This window comes from Hypanus sabinus, chromosome 10 (assembly GCF_030144855.1).
Source record: "Hypanus sabinus isolate sHypSab1 chromosome 10, sHypSab1.hap1, whole genome shotgun sequence".
NCBI lineage: Eukaryota > Metazoa > Chordata > Chondrichthyes > Myliobatiformes > Dasyatidae > Hypanus > Hypanus sabinus.
Window position 1 is genome coordinate 100,564,994 of NC_082715.1, and position 12,162 is coordinate 100,577,155.

A 12,162-nucleotide genomic window follows, 5' to 3' on the forward strand; every position below is an offset into this window, starting at 1 on the left:
TGAATGAAACATTGCACAGATGTTAAAGCTGTTGTCATGAGGTACAATATGTTTCAGTGTCTTTTAAAGCAGAAATGTGCATTTGTGTTTAATGTAAATGTTAGCAGTGGTGAATAAAATTGCCTCTAAACATTCTAAATATTTTTCCCCCTATAACTTCCTTTCATTGTACCTTGGGTTATGATTTCATGGCCACACCAGCTGTCCTGGGTAACAGTGACCTGTTCCTTGCAGGGATTAACAATTCTGAACCAACCTCTGGCCACTATCCACTGGCATAGCTTGTACTAAGAATGTTGCAAGTGGGCACTCACTGTTCAATCTCAATTACATTTTCCTTCTCCAGCTTGAAGCTGAGGCACTTTCATGATGGTGTTAAATAATGCTGGTTAGGAACCAACCACCCCATACAATCGCCCTCTCATTCTATCCTGCCCTGCTGTATATTTTATTTATCATCCTTAAATATAATGCTGCAAAGTTTGTTTTAAGGCTACTTTTGATGTTGATGATTTCCTCCTGTGCTTCTTACCCGGAGTCTGCTAGAAACGGCCAACTCCCATACTAAGAGTTACTGTAAAATGATTTGTAAGTTGCAGAGCATGATGGTGATAGGAAGTGTTTTTTGTTTTGTTTAATCTTAACTATGATTTTAAAAGCATGGATTTGGCATCCTATGCACTTTGCAACAGTCCTGGCTATTCAACAACAGAGCATTGCAGCAGTTCAACACCCACTGCAAGAAGAGGTTTCTTTATATCTTGATTTTAAGAGTGGCTCTTTGGCCTGAAACTAATTCCCCTGTCCAATACTTAACCTCTAACAAAAATATCTCAATATCTGTGCTGCTATGCCTGCTGGGGACCTTGTGTTTCAAATATACCCCCTGCCCCCATTCTTCTTAGCTCCAAAGAATGCGGATACAATCACTTGATAGCGCAACTCTTTTATCTCAGGAAGGGATGAGCACAGAGGTTAAGTAACTCCCAGAGTTTATGGAAGGTTCAGTTACATAGAAAAATTGAAAATTTTTCTTCAAACACAAAACTGGGAACCCAAGATTAGCTGATAACTGCCATGGGAAAATGGGCAGCTTTTACTAAAGACATTTCAATAGGCACTTCAAAAAAATTCAAGGCAAACCCAGAGAGGGAAATTACACTTGACCAATTGATTGTGGTTCATTGGAGTAATGTATAGTGTGGAAACAGGCGAACCACTGGATATATTGTTGCTACACTTCCACATCAAAGATTCTGGTGGAAAAAGTAAAGCTCATGGTGTGAGAACAAACATATTTGCATGGATTGAAGAACAGCTGGCCAGCAGAGAGCAAGAATTCAGGCATAAATGGGTCACTTTCTGGTTAGTAAGAGTAACAAGTAATATGCCAGGAGTGTAGCTGCTGGTACCACACTGTTTATTTTTAACTATTCATACAAACATTGGGTGAAAATTCCAATAGCCGCCTTTTGAATGTGCTGGTGAACCAGACCAGTTCAGTAATTAAGTTTTGAACAGGATCTGAGGCTACAAGGGAGTACAGATCAGGAGGGTGAATAGTATAAAGTGAAATGTGCGAAAATGGCAAACAGTTCTGTTTGGTAGGAAGATGAACTGTCATTTAAAATCAGAAGTCGAAGATGGAGAGAGATCTGGGTGTCCTTAGTGTATGATTTGCAAAAGGTTGCTACATCACCAAATTTGGGTAGGCAACATGTTATCTATTATTAGGGGGATTGAATTTTATTCAGTGACATTCGGTAGTGATTGGGTCTCTGGCACTGAGTCTGGCTCTGTGGCTCAGAACTGAAGTAGGAAAAGAGTAAAATGGTGATAGAGGATTCCATAGTTGGAGGAGCAGACAGGAGATTCTCTGGAGGTTTTGGGCTCAGGGATGACTCGGATCACATCCACAATATTCTCTGTCAGCAGCTGGAAATCGTGGTACATATTGATACCAGTGACATGGGTAGGAAAAGGGAGAAGGTCCTGAAGAGAGAATCTAGGGAGTTGGGTAGAAAGCTGAAAAGCAGGACCTCCAAGGTAGTAATCATTGGATTGCTGCCTGTGCCATGCACCAGTGAGGTTAAGAATAGGATGACTTGGCAGATGAATGAGTGGCTGAAGAAGTGGTGCAGGGGGCCAGGGTTCAGAACTCTGGATTATTGGAAACTCTTCTGGGTACAAAAACAACAGGTTACACCTGAACTGGAGGGGGACCAATATCCTTGTGGGCAAGTTTGCTAGAGCTGCTATGGAGGGTTTAAAGAAATGTTGATGGGGATGGGAACCAGAGTGATGGAACTAAGGATGTGGCTGTTGGTATATAAGTATATGCAGTCTGCAGTGAGACTTTGAGTGGGGAGGCATATGGGGCAAAATTACTGTCAGTAGGGTAAGTTGAAGAGTTATATGAGGGGAAATATAGAAAAGGGCAATGATGATAGGACCAAAGATGTTGTATTCGAATGCACACAGTATATGGAAACGGTAGGTGTTCCTGTAGCACGATTAAAGACTGACAGGTATGACACTATGGAATCACCAAGCCATGGCTGAAAGAAGACCACAGTTGGGAATTTAACATCCAAGAGTACATATCGTATCAAAAGGACAGGTAGGTAGGTTGCTCTATTGGTTAAAAATAATCAAATCTTTAGAAAGAGCTGACATAAGATTGAAAGATGTAGAATCCTTGTGGGTAGAGTTAAGGAACTGCAAGGGTAAGAAGACCCTGATGGGAGTTGTATTCAGGTCTCTGAACAGTAGCCAGCATGTGGGATACAAATTATAACAGAAGAGAGAAAAGGCGTGTAAAAGGGGCAATGTTATGATAGTTATGGTGGATTTCATTAAGTCGGTAGGTTGGGAAAATCAGGTTGGTGCTGTATCCCAAGAGAGGGAATTTGTAGAATGCCTACAAGATGGCTTTTTAGAGTAGCTTGTGATTGAGCCCACTAGTGTATCAGCTATTCTGGATTGGGTGTTATATGATGAACTGGATTTAATTAGGAAGACTAAGGTAAAGGAACCCTTAGGAAGCAATGATCATAATATGAGAGGATTTACCTTGCAGTTTGAGGGTGAGAAGCCAGAGTCAAATGAGTCAATTTTACAGTGGAGTAAAGGTGTGAGAGAGGAGCTGGCAAAATTTGATTGAAAGGGGACTACCACGGATGATGGCAGAACAGCAAAGGCAGGAGTTTCTGGGGGCAATTTGGAAGGAGCTGGATAGATACATCCCAAAGACTAAGAAGTATTCTAAAGGGAGGATGACACAACCATGGCTGACAAGGGAGGCCAGCATCAGCAAAAAAGTAAAAAAGAGGGCAGAAAATATAGCAAATAATATTCAGAATGTAGAGGATTGGGAAGCTTTTAAAACCAACAGATAGCAACTGAAAAAGCCATAGGGAGAGAAAAGGTGAAGGTAACATGGCCAATAATTTAAAAAGGGATACCAATTTATTTTTAGGTGTATTAAGAGTATAAGGGAGCCTAGAGTAGTTATTGGACCGCTGGAAGATAACACTGCAGTAATGGGGAACATAGAAATAGTAGAACTTTACGTATTTTGCATTTGCCTTCAAGAAGACACCAGCTGTATGCTAGAAATTCGAGTGTGTTGGGGGCTGAAGTGAGTGTACTTGCTAGTAGTAAAGCTGACAGCTCTGAAGGTGAATAAGTCACCTTGGACCAGTTGTAAACAATCCCAGGGTTCAGCAGAGGGAGCTGAAGAGATTGTGGTGACATTGGTAGTGACCTTTCAAGAATCACTAGATTCTGGAATGGTTCCTGAGGACTGGAAAATTGCAAATGTCACTCCACTCTTTAAGAAGCGAAGCAGGCAAATGACAGGAAATTGTAGACTAGTTGGCCTGAATTCAGTGAATGGCAAGATGTCGGATTCCATTAATAAGGATGAGGTTTCAGAGTACTTTGAAGCACGTGATAAAATAGGCTGAAGATAGCTTGGTTTTCTTAAGAGGAAATCTTGCCTGACAAATGGGAAATAACGGGATAGACAAATGAGAGTCAGTGGATGTTATTTACTTGGATTTTCAGAAAGCATTTGATAAGGTGCCACAAGTGAGTCTGCTAAACAAGATAGATAATGTCATGGCATTACAGGAAAGGTATGTCAGCAGAGGGTAGGGTGACTGGTACAAAACAGAGTGGGAATAAAGGAGACCTTTTCTGGTTTGATGCAGGTGACTAGTGATGTTTATAGTGGTCAGTGTTGGGACTGCTTTTCACATTACATGTCAATGATTTGGATGATGGGATTGATGGCTTTGTGACTAAGTTTGTGGATGATGCATATTGTAGATGGGTGGAGGGCCAGGAATTCTGCAGATGGACTTGGACGTTTGGGAGAATTGGCTAATAGGTGGCAAATGGAACATAATGATGTGTATGGTTTTGCACTTTGGCAGGAGGAACAAAGGTGTGGACTATTTTCGAAATGGGTAGAAGATTCCAAATTCAGAGGTGCGGTTGGATTTGGGAGTCCTTGTGCAGGGTTCCATAAAGGTTAACTTGCAGATTGAGTCAGTGGTAAGGAAGGCAAATACTATGTTGGCATTAATTTTGAGAGGACTAGAATCTAAAAGCAAGGCCATAATGCTGAGGCTTTATAAGGCACCAGGCAGACTGCATTTGTAGTATTGTGAGCAATTTTGGGCCCCTTAGAGTATGAGGGGTGTTTAATGACTTTGGTCTGTACTCACTGGAATTTAGAAGAATAAGGGGGAAATCATGTTGAAGCCTATCAAATATTAAATGGCCTGCAGTCAGGGATTCACAACCTTTTTAATGCCATGGACTGCTACCATTAACCAAAGGGTCTTTGGACCCCAGGTTGGGAACTCCTTGTCAAGGTGGAATGGATATTGTGAAGATGTTTCCTATATTGGGGGAATGTAGGACCAGAGGGCACAACCTCAGAAGAGAAACATGCCCATTTAGAACAGAGATGAGAAATTTCTTCAGCCAGATGGTAATGAATCTGTGGAATTCATTTCCACAGATGGCTGTAGAGGCCAAGTCTTCAGTATATTTAAAGCAAATGTTCATCTATTCTTGATTGATGAAGGAATCAAAGTTTACAGGGCAAAAGCAGAAGAGTGGAGTTGAAAGGGATAATACATCAGACATGATAGAATAACAAAGCATATTCAATAGGCTGAATGGTCTAATTCTACTCGTTTGTCTTGTGGTATTGTGTCTTGTACGTTTTTTTAAAAAAAGCTTCTAGTGAACCAAATAGTGGAAAGGGAGTTTAGCAAATGTCACCTGCCAAACAATGAGGAATTTTGAATAGTCAGATAGTTCAGAGGACACTTAACAAATTAAAACCTGGAATGGGTGATGGCTCTTGAAGGGAGTTTGGACAAGCTGGGCTTGCATCCACAGGACCTAAAACAGAAACAATTTTTAGTTTTTGATTTTCAACATCAGAAGCTTTGGTGTGTAGCTGCAGAAGTTTAGGAAGGTGAAATGGGATTAGATTGGAACATAAAAGACTTGAGTAGTCTTGGCAGGGTGAATTCTGAAATGACATTTTCTCCTGTGATGGATTATAGAGCTTGATTATAGAGTCAATGTAAAAATAGCGAGCTGCCCATTTACGACAGTTGAAATTATTATTTTCTCTTAAAAGTTGAGTTATTTGAGTTCTGAGGGCTGTGGAAGCAGAGTTCATGAATGTTTGTAAGGTGAAGATGCAGATTAATCCCATCAATCCTATTTCCCCTTCCTTCTGTCTGTGCCCTGCTGATGCTCATCAACTGCCCTTTAATTTTCTTGTCACTTACATATATTAAGGGTTAATTTATTGTAGGCAGTTAATCCAAATGGCCTCCAAATTGTTACTGTTGTGTTCCTTCATGAGATGGGGCAAGACTATCATTTAAAGCTTGTATGTAGTTACCTACAGTTGTAAGCACTGCAGGTCATTTGTGTATGACTTGAGTGCTTCCATGGTGCTGGTAGGAGGGAAATTTGAGGGTTTTAACACAGAAGCAATCAAGGAATAGCAATACATGGCCAAAGAAAGGTGACGTAAGAATGGAAGAGCTGATTGTAGATTTTGTTTTCCTACACAAGAGTCTCGAAATTCTTTTGATTTCTTGTGTGAAAAGACAAATCTTCAAACAAAACATATCTAGGTTAACTCACAGACTTTGCTTTTGTTGAATGGCACTTTGTAGAAATAACATGTTGTTATTGCAGAATAGGAAATGCGTGGATTTCCCAAAATCATTCCTATGTGAATGGAAGTGTGAATCCAAGGCAAAGAATGAAGTTTGGTCTAATTGAGATAAAATCATAACTTAATGTTTGCATTTATTACAGGAGATTGATGGCTTTAACCGTGAATATTTTACCTTGGCCCAGAGATTACCTGGCTACATAGCAGGCCTCCAGCAGCAGTCTCCTCAGTCATTGCCTACAGAAGCTGAGGAATTGGAGCAATGCTGCCAGCACATCATGGAGCTTCAAGCAGTATGGAAAAGGTGAGCATCATGCACTAATTAGCATTTAGTATCAATTTTATTGCTTAAGCAACCACCATTAATTCTATGTTTACACCATTGCTTCTAAAGGAATAAACCATTTTTTGAGATTTAGCTTTAAAATGTGCTTGGAATTTATCCAAGAAATTAATTTCGTGCTTAGAAACTTGCAGAGTGTAACAAGTACAAAAGCACAGGCACCAGAATGTTTATATGGACAGTGTATACAAGACATTGAAACGCTTCATTGTTGCCGTCCAAGTAAAACATAATTGGTTAATGATTAAATAATATAATTTTTTTTAACAGGGAAAATAAATCATTGCTTTTCTCAGAATTCTTAAAAATTCTGCAGAGCAGGCAGTTCAATAGGCTGTTTAAACGTTAAAGATTATTGTATCTTGATGTATCAGCAAAGAACAATGGCATTTTTGAGTGAAGCATAGCTGAATTGTTATTTCATTTGTCACCCTAGTCTACTTCTATACAAAGTAATTAGTGGAGAAAAATGTGATTTGGGGAGGGAAATGTTGATACTGCTTTAATTCCCTCCTCCGGCATTCCTTGTGTGAATGGAGATGTGTCTGAACATGGGGCCTGCAGTTCATTAGCAATCTTTCCAAGTATGTAGAGTATTTCACCCTGAGAAGCACATGTTTTTGTTATTTGTTAGTGAGAGGATGCCTGGTTTTGGTGCTGGGAGAGATGGGTTTGGGATGGAATTACTGGTATGGTGCACATGAAGACAAATGGATGACCTTAGCCCCATATTACCCCAAAGGTCGCACATGCTGTATCTACAATTTTAATTTAAGATCCACATTTAAACAATGGTCAGTCTTCTGCACAGCCAGCGGCAGAGGAAGGAAAGGTAGGGTCTGGCCAATTTAACACAAGGATTTTTGTTTAAGCCTCTCTGAAGGTTCACTCACGCACCTCATCTGGCAGAATGCTGAAGCCTGCCAGGTTTCTCTGGTCATTGCAACCCGGGATCAGCCTCCTAATTTTTCATTGTTTGAGCTTTTACTTGTGGCTCTAATGGTGATCAAAGAAAATACATGCATGTCACCAAATACAGCCCTGAGATTCACTTTCTTGTGGCTGTACACAGTAAATCCAAGAAACACAATAAAAATCAATGTAAGATCGCACTCAACAGGAGGGGCAAACAGCCAGTGTCCACAAGATTACGAATGGTGCAAATACAAAAAGAAAATAACAATAACTAAATCAGCAATAAATATCGAACCTGAGATGAGTCCTTGAAAGTGAGTCTTTAGGTTGTGGAAACAGTGATGTTGAATGAAGTTATCCCCATGGTTTGAAAGCCTGATGGCTAAAGGGTAATAACTCTTCCTGAACCTTGTGTGGGTCCTGAGACTCCTCTACCTTCCTGATAGCAGCAGCAAGAAGAGAGCATAGCCTGGGTAGTGGGGGGTTCTTGATGATGGATGCTGCTTTCCTGCGACAGCGTTCCATGTAGCTGTGCTCAGTGGTGGGGAGGGTTTTACCTGTGATGGACTGGGATGTACCTGTTACCTATAGGATTTTCAAAGCTATGATATGTCCATGTAACTGAGCCGTTCCTTACAGCAGGATCCTTGACTGTCCTAGTGGTATGAGAGTGTGGAAACTGAAGTCAAAGAAGATGAGTTTATGTGGGAGTAGAACAATTAGAATCAGACTTTCATCACTATCTTATGTGAAATTTGGTGTTTTGTGGCAGCAGAACGGTACAAAGAGATAAAGATATTCTAAATTAACAAATAAATAGTGCAGAATTAGTTCATAGACCGTTCAGAAATCTGATAGCAGAGGAGATGAAGCTGTTTCTGATCATTGAGTGACGGTCTTTATCCCTTTCCTGTTGGTAGTAATGAGGAGTGGGTATGTCCTGTTAGGTGAAGGTCCTTAGTGACGGATGCCACCTCTCCACTACAACTGTAGAAATTTCCAACATGTCTTTGACATACCAACTCTCTTCAAACTCCAAATGAATTTGAGACACTGCTGTGCTTTCTTCATGATTGCATTGTGTTGGGCTCAGGGAAGCTCCTCCAAGATGTTAACAGCCAGGAACTTGAGGCTGCCCACCCTTTCCATTGCTGATCCCTCAATGAGGATTTGTGCATTTTCTCCAGACTGCCCTTCCTGAACTTCACGATCAACTTGGTCCTGCTGGCATCAAGTATGAGGTTATTGTTGTGACACCACTCAACTAGCTGATTATCACAGTGCAAACACGAGGAAATCTGTAGATGCTGGAAATTTAAACAACACACACAAAATGCTGGTGGAACACAGCAGGCCAGGCAGCATCTATGAGGAGAAGCACTGTCGACGTTTCGGGCCGAGACCCTTCGTCAGGACTAACTGGAAGGAAAGATAGTAAGAGATTTGAAAGTGGGGGGAGGGGGGAATGCAAAATGATAGGAGAAGACCGGAGGGGGTGGGATGAAGCTAAGAGCTGGAAAGGTGATTGGCGAAAGTGATACAGAGCTGGAGAAGGGAAAGGATCATGGGATGGGAGGCCTCGGGAGAAAGAAAGGGGGAGGGGAGGAAAGCACCAGAGGGAGATGGAGAACAGGCAGAGTGATGGGCAGAGAGAGAGGAAAAAACAACCAACCAAATATGTCAGGGATGGGGTAAGAAGGAGAGGAGGGGCATTACCAGAAGTTAGAGAAGTCAATGTTCATGCCATCAGGTTGGAGGCTACCCAGCCGGTATATAAGGTGTTGTTCCTCCAACCTGAGTTTGGATTCATTTTGACGGTAGAGGAGGCCATGGATAGACATATCAGAATGGGAATGGGATGTGGAATTAAAATGTGTGGCCACTTGGAGATCCTGCTTTCTCTGGCGGACCGAGCGTAGGTGATAAGTGAATCGGTCTCCCAGTCTGCGATGGGTCTCACCAATATATAAAAGGCCACACCGGGAGCACCGGATACAGTATACCTCACCAGCCGACGCACAGGTGAAGTGTCGCCTCACCTGGAAGGACTGTCTGGGGCCCTGAATAGTGGTGAGGGAGGAAGTGTAAGGGCAGGTGTAGCACTTGTTCCGCTTACAAGGATAAGTGCCAGGAGGGAGATCGGTGGGAAGGGATATGGGGGGGACGAGTGGACAAGGGAGTCGCGTAGGGAGCGATCCCTGCGGAAAGCAAAAGGAGGGGGAGGGAAAGATGTGCATGGTAGTGGGATACCATTGGAGGTGGCGGAAGTTACGGAGAATTATACATTGGACCTGGAGGCTGGTGGAGTTATAGGTGAGGACAAGGGGAACCCTATCCCAAGTGGGGTGGTGAGCGGATGGGGTGAGGGCAGATGTGCGGGAAATGGGAGAGATGAGTTTGAAACACGACTCCTTTGTCCACTCGTCTCCCCCTCGCCCCCCCAATCCCTTCCCACCAATCTCCCTCCTGGCACTTATCCTTGTAAGCGGAACAAGTGCTACACCTGTCCTTGCGCTTCCTCCCTCACCACCATTCAGGGCCCCAGACAGTCCTTCCAGGTGAGGCGACACTTCACCTGTGAGTCGGCTGGTGTGGTATACTGCGTCCAGTGCTCCTGGTGTGGCCTTCTATATATTGGTGAGACCTGACACAGACTGGGAGACTGTTTTGCTGAACACTTACGCTCGGTCCGCCAGAGAAAGCAGGATCTCCCAGTGGCCACACATTTTAATTCCACGTCCCATTCCCATTCTGATATGTCTATCCATGGCCTCCTCTACCGTCAAAATGAATCCAAACTCAGGTTGAAGGAACAACACCTTATATACCGGCTGGGTAGCCTCCAACCTGATGGCATGAACATTGACTTCTCTAACTTTCGTTAATGCCCCTCCTCCCCTTCTTACCCCATCCCTGACATATTTAGTTGTTTGTTTTTTCCTCTCTCTCTGCCCATCACTCTGCCTGTTCTCCATCTCCCTCTGATGCTTCCTCCCTCCCCCTTTCTTTCTCCCGAGGCCTCCCGTCCCATGATCCTTTCCCTTCTTTAGCTCTGTATCACTTTCGCCAATCACGTTTCCAGCTCTTAGCTTCATCCCACCCCCTCCGGTCTTCTATCATTTCGCATTTCCCCTTTTCCCCCACTACTTTCAAATCTCTTACTATCTTTCCTTTCAGTTAGTCCTGACGAAGGGTCTCGGCCCGAAACGTCGACAGAGCTTCTCCCTATAGATGCTGCTTGGCCTGCTGCGTTCCACCAGCATTTTGTGTGTGTTGATTATCACAGTGTTGATTTCTCATTGTTGCTATCTGAGGTTTCACCAACAGGGGTGGTGTCATCTCTGAAGTGGTAGGTGCTATTTGAGCTGCACTTAGCCACACAGTCATGACTGTAGAGGGAGTGAGACAATGAGGTAAACACACATCCTTGAGGTGTGTTAGCAGAGATGTTACCACATAATGTAACTAATTGTTGACATTAAATGATAAGTAGAACAAGTTTAGTGCATATTTAGTAAGAACAAATTCCTATTCTGAGATGTCATCAGGGTGCAGCCTGGTGCCAGTAATTGGTTTGGACTTGATCTTACTTCAGGCAATGTGGATTATTTGGTTAATTGGGCCACGTCTTGCAACTTTCTCAGGTGTTGTGTCCCAGTGGAACTGCCACTGTTGACAGCTGCAGAATCACTTTTATAGGGGGAATAACATTAAAATATCTCCAACAGCACCATGTTAACTAGAGTGTCAGAGAATTCTGCCAGCAGTGCATTTATCAAGGGCAGCTGGGTATTCCAAGCTCTGAGAAGCCACTTTGCAGTTCTAGCTGCATGCGTTTTTCTGTGCTCAAGCTTTGTTCTTATTGTACAGTGGGAGCAGCAGAAGTAGATAAGGACGAAAGTAAAAACTAGTAATCAAGTTTATTATGTAAATCCCTCAACTGGCAATGAATTCATGATCTAATTAAACCACTAAGGATTTATCAGAATTTTTAGTTTCCCTCATTTATTTATTGAGATAGAGTATAAAATAGGCCCTTAGAATTGGAATTCAGAATTAATTTAAATCTTACATCCATCCCACAACATGAGGGAGAAAAAAACTTTGGTGTTATGACTCTGTTGCAGTGTATAGGCATGTGAATTTATTAGTCTAATGGCTTGTAGAAAGAAGCTGTCCTATATCCCATTGCTCCTGGATTTAACGCTGCGTTACCATTTGCCAGACGGAAGCAGCAGAAACAGTTTATGGTCAGGGTGACTGGTGACCCCGATGACCTTCCAGGCCTTCTTTCTGCACCTGCTGAATGTCCTCAAATGTCCTCAATGGAGGGAAGTTCACATCCACAGATGTGCTGTGCTGTCCGTACCACTCCCTGCAGTGCCCAGCGATCACAGCTGGTGCAGTTCCTGTACCAGGTGGTGATACAGCCAGTCAGGATGCTCTCAATGGTGCCCCTGTAGCAGATCTTGAGCAATCGAGGAATTCTTTGTGTTGCCTGAGGTGGAAGAGATGCTGTTGTGCTTTTTTTTTTGCCACATAGCTGGTGTGTACAGTCCAGGTGAGCTCTCCGGTTCTGTGTATACTGAGGAACTTGAAACTACTCACCCTCTCAACTGCAGCCCCATTAGTGTTGGTTTTTGTCTTTATTTTTAAATGCAAAATAAAATACACTATTGTGTACAGT

At 42.7% G+C, this 12,162-nt stretch overlaps 1 protein-coding gene across 1 annotated transcript in view; it reads left to right on the forward strand.

Annotated features, from left to right (window-relative positions):
* Nucleotides 1-12,162, forward strand: part of LOC132400884 (uncharacterized) — an 85,585-nt gene that overhangs the window by 19,603 nt on the left and 53,820 nt on the right. Inside the window, exon 7 of the mRNA XM_059982389.1 lies at nt 6,361-6,521. Coding sequence (XP_059838372.1) covers nt 6,361-6,521 — 161 coding nt within the window. The remainder of the gene's footprint in view (nt 1-6,360; nt 6,522-12,162) is intronic.